At 45.8% G+C, this 13,827-nt stretch overlaps 1 protein-coding gene across 2 annotated transcripts in view; it reads left to right on the top strand.

Moving 5' to 3' along the window:
- The first annotated feature begins 6,881 nt into the window (after positions 1 to 6,881).
- The window catches only part of CACNB4 (calcium voltage-gated channel auxiliary subunit beta 4), a 129,565-nt gene continuing 122,619 nt past the window's right edge, over positions 6,882 to 13,827 (top strand). For both annotated transcript variants that reach the window (XR_014006280.1, XM_081187575.1), the window contains exons 1-2: positions 6,882 to 7,053; positions 7,307 to 7,390. Coding sequence is in view for 1 of the 2 variants with exons in the window: in XM_081187575.1 (XP_081043701.1) it covers positions 6,997 to 7,053; positions 7,307 to 7,390 (141 nt within the window). In the remaining variant the exon portion in view is untranslated. The remainder of the gene's footprint in view (positions 7,054 to 7,306; positions 7,391 to 13,827) is intronic.

The raw sequence follows: 13,827 nt of genomic DNA, 5'->3' as shown, positions 1-13,827 counted from the left end.
GTCTAGATCCCATCCTTGTGCAGAAGAAATTGAAAATGCGCATGTGTGATCCAGTTAACCATATAATAGTAGACCTTTACACATATCTGTACTTCAGTGAGAAGCCATGCACACAAACTTCTAATGAACGCACAAGATCTCAATCCAGCGAATGGAGACCCGATCAGATTATTGGCAACAGTGAAGCCCCCTTATTAAGAGGGCGAATCCATTTTCCCTGCTGTGGCCTCCACTCCTTTCCCCTCCACAGGTAATGGTGCTATCACCAGTTGTCTATTTGTCTCTTGTGCGTGCACATAGCCCAATTAGAGTGATAAGTATTTATAAAAAGTATTCCTGTTTTCTTGTGACTTTCCTAAATGCTTTGACCTTGAGCCACTCAGATAAACGTAATCGCACCAGATTCATGCATGTAACAACCGAGTGCCAAATAGTATTTAATGAAGATAATTTGCTGCTGGCTGAGGTCTCAGCTGATCTGCACTTTCAAAAAACTGGGGGAGGAGGGGGAGATGGAAGAATGGAGAGAGAAGTTGTTCAGCATATTGTTCATAACCATTAAGCCAAAAGATTACTCACAGAACATAATACAAGCTAAGGACACCTTATGACCCAGTTAAGAGTAGGAAATAAAGGATTATGTAACTTGCCATCCTTATAAGGCTTGGGAGCAAAATGTTCCTGTGAGTCATTCTGACTCTTAACTCACAGGAGCCTATACTGTCAATTACTTTTTTTGCATTGAGTGAATTCCTCTAATCTTTTGTGGGTTCATGTGTGGTGAGCTGCCTTAAATTCAAGATGCCCCTTTTTGCTGGGGATGGCCAATGGGTTTTGCTTTCAAAACTCTGCCGAGTTAACCACTATTTTTTTTCCTTCAGTCCCTGGTAATGTGTTTGCCTTGCCAGCAGAGAGTGAAGACTTGCGTGTGGTATTTTATGTATATATGTAGTGCAGAGAGGAGAATAAAACTTCATGATAGTGTCAGGTTGGTTTGACACCAACAGAGGGAATTAGCATTTAAAGGACAATTAGTACATGTACCATAATTTCTAAATAGTTCTCAGCCTAGCAACTTAACAAAAGCTGATGGATCTTTACAGAATGTAAGTGCCTTTTCCTTCAAAGAGCCTTTCTATCTCCTGAAGGATTATTCTATTATTACTATTTTTAAAAAGAAAAATATGCCTTTTTGTTTCTGTTCTTATCGTAGCTTTTAGCTATATAAAATCTTATATCTGGCTGTGGATAATGGCAAGGCCTATATTGCTTCCTAATGGAGGGGAAACATTTGTTACAAATTGCAATATTCCAGCTGTTCACAATCGTTCAGCTCCTTTATGTGAACATTGGTGGCAAAGCTCTGCTTTCACAACAGAACAAAAATATTTTATAATAAAGTCCAACTTGCACTTTTCTTCTCCATGGGGTAGCACTTTTAAAAAAGGTTTTGACATATTTCTGTGGAATGCTGGACTTCCAGGCATTGCTGCCTGGATTTTATCAGCATTGTGCCCATCAAAGGTAGGAAAATAAAATATCCTTGTGAGGCAAAACTAAGTTTCAGCTATATTGCGTTGACAACATGGAACACGCAAAATTGCAATAGGGTTAAAACTCTGCTGCAACTGTCTGGATTTCTGAGTTCTGAAAATTAAGAATGCTGCAGAGAACGGCACAGTCCATAATAGCTGAGGATCGATCTACTTCCACACAAGGCTGCAGGCCTCAAAATAAAAGGCAGGCAAACTTCTCCCTTTGGTCAAGATTCAATAAAGGTAAAGGGACCCCTGACCATTAGGTCCAGTCGTGACCGACTCTGGGGTTGTGGCTCTCATCTCACTTTATTGGCTGAGGGAGCCGGCGTACAGCTTCCGGGTCATGTGGCCAGCATGACTAAGCTGCTTCTGGCGAACCAGAGCAGCGCACGGAAACGCCGTTTACCTTCCCGCCGGAGCGGTACCTATTTATCTACTTGCACTTTGACATGCTTTAGAACTGCTAGGTTGGCAGGAGCAGGGACCGAGCAACGGGAGCTCAGCCCGTCGGGATTCGAACCGCCGACCTTCTGATCAGCAAGTCCTAGGCTCTGTGGTTTAACCCACAGCACCACCCGCGTCCTTCAAGATTCATTACTAATGTCTTAAATAAGCTACTGTGAGTTGAGATGGAATGTAGGCGAGCTCCATAGTTCTGCAGGTTCTTTCAAGTTTCCTCCATTGAAGGTTCCTTCAAAATTGCCACCAGCCAAGGAATAGGGAGTTATGTGGCCCTAGAGATATTAGATTACCGGTTGCATGACTTTTGACCATACTGGCTGGGGCTGGTGGAGACTAAAGTCCAACAACATCGGCAGGACTACAGATGCTCCATCCCTGCACCCCATGCTCTCCTTTGCTCCTTGTATTTAATTTGGTCCAATGGATATGCAAGAGTGCTCTAAACCAACCTGTGTGTCTCTGGACTATTTAGGGTGGGTGGGATTCTTGGTCCATGATGGCAGTGTGGCTTTGTTGAAACTATTGAGGTCAGTACTGTATTTAATGCAATGCACATCTTTTTCGGCCAAATTATGTCATGAAAATTAGGGCGTGCATTAGATTTGATGGTGCATTTCCATTCTCCAGCAAATACCTTTTTCGTATAAAGATTTTGAAAATTGAAGTGTGCATTAAAGTTGATGGTGCATTGGATTCGTCTAAATGAGGTAATGCAACCCTTTGCTTTGCAATTGCTCTTAAGAATTTATGTAAAGCATATAATACAGGTACCGGAAGCTGCGGTCTTCCAGATGTTGCTGGACTTCAATCTCCATCAACCCCAGCCAATATGGCCAATAGTCATGAATAATGAGAATTGGGAGTCCTAAAAACATCTGGAGGGGCATCGGTTCCCCACCCATAGTGAATATGCCAAGAGGTACAACCACTGTATTACAATGGCAAAAATTGTCTGTCGTCAAAAGGTAATATTTTTATGGGACATTGGAATGCTCAGAGTGCCAAGATTCTCCACTCTATCCCCCCTCCCCAAGGCCATCAACATTCTGTGCTCACTGAGCACCCCTGGTCCGTAAAACTGCGACCCCCCTCTCCACATATCCCTCACCAGCTAAAGATGTGTTTGCACTTTAGCAGATCTTGGTTGACATCTTCCTCTTGTGTGTAAATGGCACCTTTGGGGCTATATCAGGAGCTCACTGAATGAGTTCACTATTAGTATATGTGGTGGCAATTTGAAAAACATACTGATTCAAGGCCACTCCTATTTCCACATCCTGGACTGCAAATAAGGAGACATTCAGTGTTTGATTTCTGAGGACAGATTTATATGTGATACTCTTATGTGAAGGATAATAACCATGTAAGTATTCCTACATTAGGGACGCGGGTGGTGCTGTGGGTAAAAGCCTCAGTGCCTAGGACTTGCCGATCGAAAGGTCGGCGGTTCGAATCCCCACGGCGGGGTGCGCTCCCGTTGCTCGGTCCCAGCACCTGCCAACCTAGGAGTTCGAAAGCACCCCCGGGTGCAAGTAGATAAATAGGGACCGCTTACTGGCGCGAAGGTAAACGGCGTTTCCATGTGCTGCGCTGGCTCGCCAGTTGCAGCTTTGTCATGCTGGCCACGTGACCCGGAAGTGTCTCCGGACAGCGCTGGCCCCCGGCCTCTTAAGTGAGATGGGCGCACAACCCTAGAGTCGGACACGACTGGCCCGTACAGGCAGGGGTACCTTTACCTTTAAGTATTCCTACACAGTCTATGTTGCATTTAAGAAGTAAGGTGTCTGTGGGCTGGCTCCTATGTTAGAAGATGGGGAGAATGCTTTTTGACCTAACTGTGTTCATAGTGGTTCCTTGTAGCCCTTTGTGTTCTGCTGTTGCTATGCAACCTGTTACCAGGATAAAAATTCAAGTTGTCCCATTTGTTGTGCATTTTATTCACCAACTGCCCATTTATCGTCGGCAACAGCACCACAAGACGGGTGTGTGTTTATAAGATGCTTTTAAAGCCTCCAAATATTATCACCTGCCACCTAAGTTTGAGCTTATTCATTAGAGGTGCTGGGCATAGAAAGACAAACTAGAATGCTTACCAATCAAAAGGTTTTAATGACCTGGCTTTGTTGTTTTACAACATTTAAGTCATCTGGCCTACATTAATTAGAATCTCAAATCATGTGCTTTTCTGAGAAATGGAAAGGGATCAGGTTTCTAAAAATCTATAAGGTAGCAGGAAAGCCTAGCTTAGGAACACAGAAAATAATGCATATTCCCAAATGTGATTACATAGGCATCTGGTTGGCTACTGTGAGAGCATAGGAAGCAGACTCAAAACATTGGTCCATATAGCACACTACTGTCTACATTTGATGACAGTGGTTCTCCAGGATTTCAAAGAGGGTGATTGCCCATTCCTACCATGAAATGCTTTAGGATTGAACCTGGGACATTCTGCATGCAGGTCAGATGCTAACCCCCTCCCCCTGAATCACAGCCAAAGTTTCCCTCAAGGTGGACTTAGATGGACCTTTGGAGGCTCATTGCCTTATGCCCTTCTGAGCTGCATGACTTAGAGGAGGTTGTTAGTTTCCTCCATAAAGAAACATGCAGTGTTGGGGAAATAACCCCCCTATTTCTCCCAAAAATCTGACGAGGTTTGAGCTCAAGGATATGAGCTGAAGGAGAAACCACTGCTAAGCGATCTCAAGTAAGACCCACGGTTCCAAAGTGCTGCAGGCGCGTTTTCACGAGCACAACTTCCGTGTCAGCCTGATGAAACCAGACATATCCCCAAAAGCCCCCTCCCCGGGGCACTTGAAAGGCTGACGGTGGGGGGAAACAAAAAATTAAAAAAATTAAATCCTTCCAGTAGAGACCAACTAAGTTAGTTATTGGTATGAGCTTTCGTGTGCATGCATACTTCTTCAGGTACACTGAAACAGAAGTCACCAGACCCTTATACAGTGGTACCTTGGGTTAAGTACTTAATTGTTCTGGAGGTCCGTTCTTAACCTGAAACTGTTATTAATCTGAAGCACCACTTTAGCTAATGGGGCCTCCCGCTGCCACCGTAGCACGATTTCTGTTTTCATCCTGAAGCAAAGTTCTTAACCCGAGGTACTATTTCTGGGTTAGCGGAATCTGTAACCTGGAGCATCTGTAACCTGAAGCGTATGTAACCCAAGATACCACTGTATAGTGAGAGGGTGGGGTGGGTTATTACTCAGAAGGATGGTGGGAATGGGTGATTGGCTGATAGGTGTGGTAAACCTGTTGACGACTGTTAACGACTGCAATTGGTCTTACAGGAAAAAGCAAGGGGTGAGATGGCTAAAAATCATGTATAATGAGATAAGAATCCAATTTTCAGACCAGGTCTCTCCATGGTTTAAAATTTGGTAATAAGTGGGGGGGGGGAGTGTTGATGGGAAAGAAAGTGTGTGATGTTACAGTAAGGTTTTTCAATGAGTCCGGGGATACTTTTCAACTTCAATGGATTTTGTATGGGGACAGATTTGTAAATCTGGGGACTGTCCCCGGGAAATGGGAACGACTGGTAACCTTATGTTACAGGACCTAATACAATGGTACCTTGGTTCTAAAACACCTTGGTACTCAACCGCCTTGGTTCCCAAACACTGAAAACCTGGAAGTAAGAGTTCTGGTTTTCAAATGTTTTTTGGAAGCTGGACGTCCGATGCGGCTGTTGACTATTGTTTCCAGGGCACCTGCACCAATCAGAAGCTGCGCCTTGGTTTTCAAACATTTCAGAAGTCAAACAGACTTCCGGAACACATTAAATTTGGTGCTTTTTATTTGCTATTTATTTTGTGTTTTTGTTTTTGAGGCTTTTTCAGTTAATTTGTTTTTGTGACTGTGTGGAACCCAGTTCAGTTACTGATCGATTGATTGTGTGATTGAGGAAATGAATAAAAGCCCCCCCATCTAAACAACGACTGTAAGTAAAAAACAATAATTTTAATTTTTATCATCTATAATACTGTCTGATTTTATAGTACAGTACAATGATTATGCGGGTGGCGCTGTGGGTAAAACCTCAGTGCCTAGGACTTGCCGATCGCATGGTCGGCGGTTTGAATCCCCGCGGTGGGGTGCGCTCCCATCGTTCGGTCCCAGCGCCTGCCAACCTAGCAGTTTGAAAGCACCCCCGGGTGCAAGTAGATAAATAAGGACCGCTTACCAGCGGGAAGGTAAACGGTGTTCCGTGTGCTGCGCTGGCTCGCCAGATGCAGCTTGTCACGCTGGCCACGTGACCCGGAAGTGTCTGCGGACAGCGCTGGCTCCCGGCCTATAGAGTGAGATGAGCGCACAACCCTAGAGTCTGTCAAGACTGGCCCGTACGGGCCGGGGTACCTTTACCTTTACTTTACAATGATTACTGCTTTCATTTTATGGATCAATTGCCTTGTTAGATAGTAAAATTTATGTTAAATTGCCGTTTTAGGGGTTGTTTTTAAAAGCCTGGAATGGATTAATCCATTTTGCGTGACTTTCTATGGGAAAGCATGCCTTGGTTTTGGAACGCTTTGGTTTCGGAACGGACGTCTGGACCGGATTAATTTGAGAACCAAGGTACCACTGTATATTTAAAATAATGTGTGTGCCTGAGGAGCGACGTTCTAGTCGGGGGTGGGGGAAAGATCCAGGGAGACCCGAATTTGGTGGTGGGTGGGCAGGTGGGTGCAGGGGCGCTGGGAGGATTCCCAACCCGTCTCTGCCTTTGCAAACTGAGAGAGCGGCTGCGGGAGGGTGGGGGGGGAGCGGAGTGCAAAAGCGGCGCGGTCTCTTTAAGGATCCTGCCGCTCCGCCAAGCAGCGCCCCGCGCCGCCGCCGCCTCCTCCTGCATCCCCACGCGCACGCAGCTGCCAGGCGCAGGCAGAGCGGCAGCCGGAGCCATCCGGGGCGGCGTGTCTTGCAAGGCGCCTGGCGAGAGCCCCCTCCGCCGCCGCTGCCGCCGCGCCCTCAGGCTCGCAGCATGTCCAAGCACCCATCGTCGTACGGCAAGAACGGGCTGGCGGACCCCATCTTCCAGGTGCGGCCGGCGGCGCGCTCTCCCTCCGCTTCTCCCGTGGCCTCGGGGGGTGGGGTGGGGATGGGGCTCGGTCGAGTCCTCGGTGCTCCTGGCGGCGTCGAGGGGGGCGTCGTCGGAAGAGACGCCTGTCGGGGATGAGAAAGGGAGGCCGGGGGAGAGCGAGCAGGGAGGCTGAGGCGCGCCAGGAGCCGGGGGTCGTGTGAATGTGGCGCGTGTCTCCTAAAAGGCTCTTCCCCTCCGCTCCGTTTCCCAGGGGAGCAGAGGCACGGCGACCCGCAGGAGCCGCTTGAAACGGTCCGACGGGAGCACAACTTCCACCAGCTTCATCCTCCGGCAGGTAAGGCGGGAAAGGAGGCGCTGCCTGCCTCGCCCGACGGTGCCAGCCCTTTGGGGAGAGCCCAGGGCGCCCAGTCCGCTTCCCTTTCAAATGCCGTCTCTTTATTCCTGTTCCTTTTGAGGCCACCCTAGCGCCCCTCTTCTCAAAGGGGCGAGTGAGGGCCCGGTCTTGCTTCTTTTTTCGTGCTGCAACGTTACTTTGAGGGAAAACAACCACCCAACCAGTTGTTTAATTTTCTTTTTTTCCTAAAGTGCACAGCGAAGAGAGTTTATTCAGCGAGAGGGAGGCACTCGCGCACATGCGCGTGGGTGAGGTGCCATTGTGTTTCTTGGGCACAGGCTGCCTTTATCCCCCAGGTTCTTGAAAAGCCGTTTCTTAGGCACAAGTCAGTTTTGGTTGGAGTGGCGTTTTTAATGGGTGTTCTGAAAAGAACAAGGAGCCTCTTTTTTAAAAAAAAAAAGTACAGTGGTATTGAGCTGTAGCAACTGCATAAAAACCTGGTGGCTCGTTTTATTGATTGTATTTATTTATTCCTGCACTTACATCCCACTTTTTTCTCCAAGGAATTCTTCCCACTCTCCATTTTCTCCTCACAACAATCCTGTGAGGTAGGTTAGGCCGAGAGAGACAGTGAAAGGCCCAAGGTCACCTAGCTGAGCTTCATAACAGTGGGGATTCGAACCCCTGGATTCACCACAGTAGGATTATAGTTTTGGGCCAAGTCAGTGGGACGAACAACTGATACGAACGGTAACTTGGGGGGTTCAGTGGCAGTTCATGTGGCTGCATCCCACTCTTCTGCTTTTCCACCTTATACAGATTGAATGTATTCATAGCAGACAATTTACATGTGAAGGGGTTTGCTAGGAGCATAAATGACCAGATTGCATTCTGTGAGCTATGTAAGAAAATACTTCTTTTTGTTCTTTGCACATGGGCCAGTTGGTTGTTTGGGCAAGTGAAGTTCCCCAGCCTGAGCCTTCTTCCTGTTTGGGCGTTGTGTTAGGCCTGTTCAGCAAAAAGTCTGCATGGATTGCAGAAGAATGCTGGAAACTGAGAAGGTTTCAGCCCTTGGTATTGGGGATTCTGTGCCTCTTGCAACCTGTGCTGTGCTAAGAGGAAAGAGTGAATGCCCCCAAGTGCAGCTGGCCTTTGCCTGGTCACTGAAGAGCTCCAGTCAGTTCACATGCATCTGGAATTAATAGGCAATGCAAAGCACAGGTTGTGGTGTCCTAGAAGCTGACGTGCTGGGGGGCATATTTTTTCTTTATGAAATGGTGCTGCCTATTACTGGCTTAAATTTTGTGGTGGGGGGATGTCAGTCTTGAATGGATTTATGCACAGGGCTATATATCCCCAAGATCAAAACGCTGTTCTGGTTTGGCTGATGGAGTTTAACATGTTCCTGGTGGGGAGGAGAGTAAGGATGGACATATATTTCCTCAACTATTCAATAAATCTCTATTTGACCTCACCTTGACCTTTAATATTGCGGACTGGACACACCTGGATTCAAATGCAAGTTTGCCCACGCTTCGAGAAACAAAGGAAGCTAGATATTTGACCCTAAGGGCAGAAGACAGCTATCTGTAGGCGGATTAGACAAAAGGAATCCACTTTTATGTGCTTTACAGACAGAAATAAGACACATGACCCGGGGGAGGTGAATTGGAAATGGATCTGGGACCTTATATAGGAAAGTTGCACTATCCTTTCCCGTAAACTGGAAGTGGTGTGGGATTTAATCTCTTAAATCTTTCCAGTGTGTAGCATATTCTTTCTATGCTGCTAGACAGCAGTTTTCAGTTAATTCTAGTGGCTGTCTTGTTGGATTCTTCTCTTCCTTAGACAGAGAGAATGGGTGAGCTGTCCTGAGCTGAACTAGGTCGTATCCCATCGGCTTGACTCCGTGATGTACTGATCGTTAAATTTAGACTCGAATGCAGGAAACTTCTCTTTTACTGCCTTGCGTGCTGTGAATGTCTCAGAGCACCTTTGTGTGTAGGCAAAATTAGTTGGTATGTGCTTACATGCTATGCATGGATCAAAAGGACTGTGATTCATTCAGCATGCCATAGGGAGTTTTGCATCTCTTTCTCATGTGGCAGTTTCCCAATCTTAACCCTGACAAACCTCATTTGAAAGTGAGGGGTGTTTCAAGATAAGTTCGTGATCTATGATTGCAGGTTGGAAAGAAAAGTCAATATTCCACTGGCTGTGCCTTGAGTGTACCTAACGTAGCCGCTCTTTGGATCCTAGCCACTGTCAAAAATATGGTATTACCTTCCCAAATAGTGGAACATCTGTTATACCCACTTCTGCCAAGTGTTCAGCCTAAAGAAGGAACTTTAGGGCTTTACATGGTGTTTTATGTATATCGTGGAAGGATGTGTTGTTTGGAGATCTTTTCATAGGTGTAACATGCATACTTTTATATGTTTGCAGTTATATGCTGGGCATGATCCAGTCAGTTAAGCACTTTTTAATTTCACTTAATTCATTCCCAGCTAACTGTACATAGGTCTGCACCCTAAATCCTATTGCTTTCATTTCCATTGCTTAAGTTTATCCTTAGAAAAATGCTCAATTTTGATTATTTTATGGCTGTTGTTATTATTATTATTACAGGTGTGTTCTTCACATTTGTTTTTGATATCACTATCTTAGTAATTATTTCTATATCTTCTTAAAAGAGCTGGGATGTGTTCATGTTAGAAATCTTCTGTGAGCATTTTTTGTTGAAGCAGAGCATGATGGTAGTAAGAACTTGAAATCAGCACAGCATTCTTTGGGGTGGTTGTTTGCCCCATAAGAAACAGACTTAGGACAGGGATAGTACAGGTGAGAAGCACATTTTAGCCATATGCTCCTCCACCAGACTATGGCCATGCCACTTGCAATGGCAGAACATTACACCAGCCCTGGATCTGGCACAAGGAATTTCAGTGAGAAGGGGATTTCAAAAACAAAACATTGCATCCAGGACTACCTTGACTTTATTGCCGTAACAGAACGTGGCGAAACTCGGCACCAAGTCACAGCACACCACCAGCAATCTGGTCATCCTCCTTGTGTGTCCTCGCCCCCCCCCCCCCCGTTGCTTGGCAAAAGAGCCTTTTCCTCCTTGTGTGGTTGTTAAACCCTTGTCCCATGGAGGGGCTATGGCTGAGTTTTTTCAGGCCCCTGATCAGGAAGCTATGTGGGTGCTATATTGGCTGGGCTTTCCGTCCTCTCCTGGCAGTAGAAGGGCCATCCTTGTAGGTACCACTGGGGGTTGATGGATGAATGGCACTGTGTGTGATGATGCAGGGGTGTGTGCTGAGAGCGGGTCCCTGTTGTGTGTGCAGCATCAGTGGCATAGTTTCTGAACAGTGAGGAGTGCATTCCTCAAGCTCCCTTCCTTTGAAAGTTGCTTCAGGCACAGGGATGTGCCTTATATCTTCTGCTGTGAAGAATCCTTCAGGTTCTCTTTAATCTTTTTCGTCCTTCAGCACACAATTGACTTGTTTGTTATCCAAAGGTCCAAAAGCCTCCCTAGCTAGTTTCCTGCTACCAATGCCTTTAAATAGTGTTGTTGGTGGTCTTTTACGTTTTTAGCAAAAAATATTTTTGAGCATCCCATATTGTCTGCTTGTATATCTTTTGTTGAAGTTTGTGTTCCTTTTTGTTCTCCTCCTTTGTTCAAAGTCTTCCATTTTCTAAAGGAAATCTTCCCTCTGATAGTTTATTTGACTCTGCTGGCTATCTGTGCAGGCATCCCCCTGGCCCTTGTGGTACCTTTCTCAATTTGTTGTATGCATTTTAACTGAGCTTCTAATATTGTAGTTTTAAACACCTCCCAAGCATTTTGGAGAGGTCTGACCTTCTTGAGGTGGCCTTTCAACTTCCTTTTTACCAGTCCCCTCATTTTTTTGAAGTTTTCTCTTTTGAAGTCAAATGTGATTGTATTGGATTTTCTTGGCAATTGCCCACTTACATACATATTGAAGCTGATAGTACAATATCAACTCTTGTGTTTTAGCCTATAGTGCTTTGGTCTTTCTGAATAGTTGTCATGTATCCCTTTACCCTTGATGCCTTATTCTAGTCCTCCCTTACCTGAACACTTATAATAATAATCCTTTTCCACCTTACCCCAGAGCAGTGTTTCCCAACCTTTTTTGGGCAAAGGCACACTTGTTTGATGAAAAAAATCTCGAGGCACACCACCATTACAGCCCCGTGACGTCAGCGCGCAGCGTCACGCCGGGAGGGACACACGAAAGTGTAAGTTTCAATTTTTTCCCCTCCCCCTTGCCGGGGAACCTCCAAGCTTTGGGGGTGGGGGGGGAGGAGGCAGCAAAGCGAGGCAGGAAGGAGAGCGCGGCTTGGCTGGGTGAGCTTTGGCAAGGGCAGGGAATGAGAGCCGCGAGGCGGGCGCTGCGGACAGAGGCGCTGCCCGTCGAGCTCGCAGGCAGCCAGGCAGGCAGACGGCGAGAGCCCCGCGCTGGGCGGCCTCTCCTCGCCGCCGCCGCCCCGCCTCTCGCCGCCCGACTCGCCCGCCTCCCTCCAGGCAACATCTCGCGGCACACCAGGCAACATCTCGCGGCACACTAGTGTGCCGCGGAACAGTGGTTGGGAAACACTGCCCCAGAGGGGTGATTTGTTCTGAAGCGGACGCTGCTGCCAGTCCCCTACTGCCACCAGTTTAAAACCTCATTTAAATAAAAAATATGATTGCAATCTGCTTTGTACAGGCCTGATTTACCCCAGAGCACATCTGGCAAATGAGTTGTTTAATTTCTCTTGTGTTACCTTAATTTTATACCTGTTTCAGTGCCCCCCCGCCCTTTTATTGCATGTTAGAATCCATGCTCTTTATTTGATGCCTATTTTAGGGATCTGATCTTTGAACAGTATTTTGGAACAAAATCCTAGGAACATGTCTCATTAAATTCATTAGGCCTTACATCTGAATAGGCATGCATGGGGTTCTGCTTTTAGGCAGTGTTCGAAACAGAGATATGAAAGCTAGGAGCTAGGTTATGGTTCCAACGACAAAATGTCTAGGGACACTTTTTTATTACAAGAATACAAAGCTGAATATGAATGAACTGCAGCTAAAACATTATGTTCATTTTTCACATTATTATTATTATTATTATTATTATTATTATTATTATTATTATTAATATTATTATTATTATGGAATAGGACATCCCTATTTTCATTGGAGAAATGTTGGAGGGTATGCAAATATAGGAATGGACTCATATGCCTTTCATGAAACCCTTGCTCACTGAGATGCAGATACAAATGGCACACCAAGTACCGTTGAGGTGCTCTTGCCTTTTTGGGGATACAGAAGTATGTAAATCGGTTTGCAGTCCAGGCAGTGCAAAGGTTTAGCATCCCCTGGCAGTGTACATTGACTTAAGTGTTATGCCGGATGTGAGCTAGGAGGCATGACTTTGAACAGTGTTAGAAACTGAGATATGAAAGCTAGGAGCTAAATGGCACCTTCAAGCCAGGTTATGGGCAAAGCAATGGAATGTCTAGGCGCGCTTTTTTATAACAAGAATATAAAGCTGAAAATGAATGAACTGCAGCTAAAATATTATGTTCATTTTCACATGGTCTAGTCCTTCCCCTGCTAATATTCTTAAGAGTGTCTCTTTTTCTAGTCTTCAGAGAGAAGCTAGAAGTGGGGAGGGGGCGTGAATGATTTCCTGGAAATGCATTTTGTTTGGATAGCCGGACCTGCGTGTCCTGAGTTCCGAATGTTAGTTGCATTGGTGAATCTTGTGAGACCAGTAGGCTGCAAGAGACGCACATACAGTTCTACTTGGCCTTTGCGATAGGCATTCCATTGCTTTATAGCTACTGTCATTCCACAAAACAGAATGATAGCGATGCCAAGCTGAACAATTCTCAGTTTTTATTGGTGGTTTGTGTGAGAGAGAGGAAGAGAGGGAGAGATGGACATCATTGTCAGATGAATTAAAGAGAAAGGAAGAAAGAAGAACTGGCAACTTAATATAACTTTCTGTCAAAAGCACTGGGATGGCTGCATCAAAAATTAATAAAATGAATTTCATTTCAGCCCATAATAAGGGGAATGATGTGCCAGTCTGGCAGACCTTGCAGAAAGGCTCTTGGGCTCTTTGTGCATCAGTCAGAAGGATGTGCTCAGACAAAAGGCATGCTCTTTTCAGGTAGTAGTGTGCAATTTCCTTGCCCCTCAGAGCTGTTTAACTACAGCTTGTATTAAATGCTCTCCTGTGTGAGCAGAGAGCAGTCATGTTGCATTTCAAGGAGCAGATTTCAAAGATGCTCTATAGAACTAATAATGTGTATTGTTTTCATGAGTGCACTCTTAGAGTGGCTTTCCTCAACCTGGTGCCCCCCAAGTGCTTTTGACTACAGCTCCCATCATCATGTGCTGGCTGGGGCTGATG

Source organism: Podarcis bocagei (assembly GCF_964188305.1).
Source record: "Podarcis bocagei genome assembly, chromosome: 1".
Taxonomy (NCBI): Eukaryota; Metazoa; Chordata; class Lepidosauria; order Squamata; family Lacertidae; genus Podarcis; species Podarcis bocagei.
The sequence above is the reverse complement of the archived record's forward strand: the minus strand, read 5'-3'. Positions and strand labels throughout refer to the sequence as shown.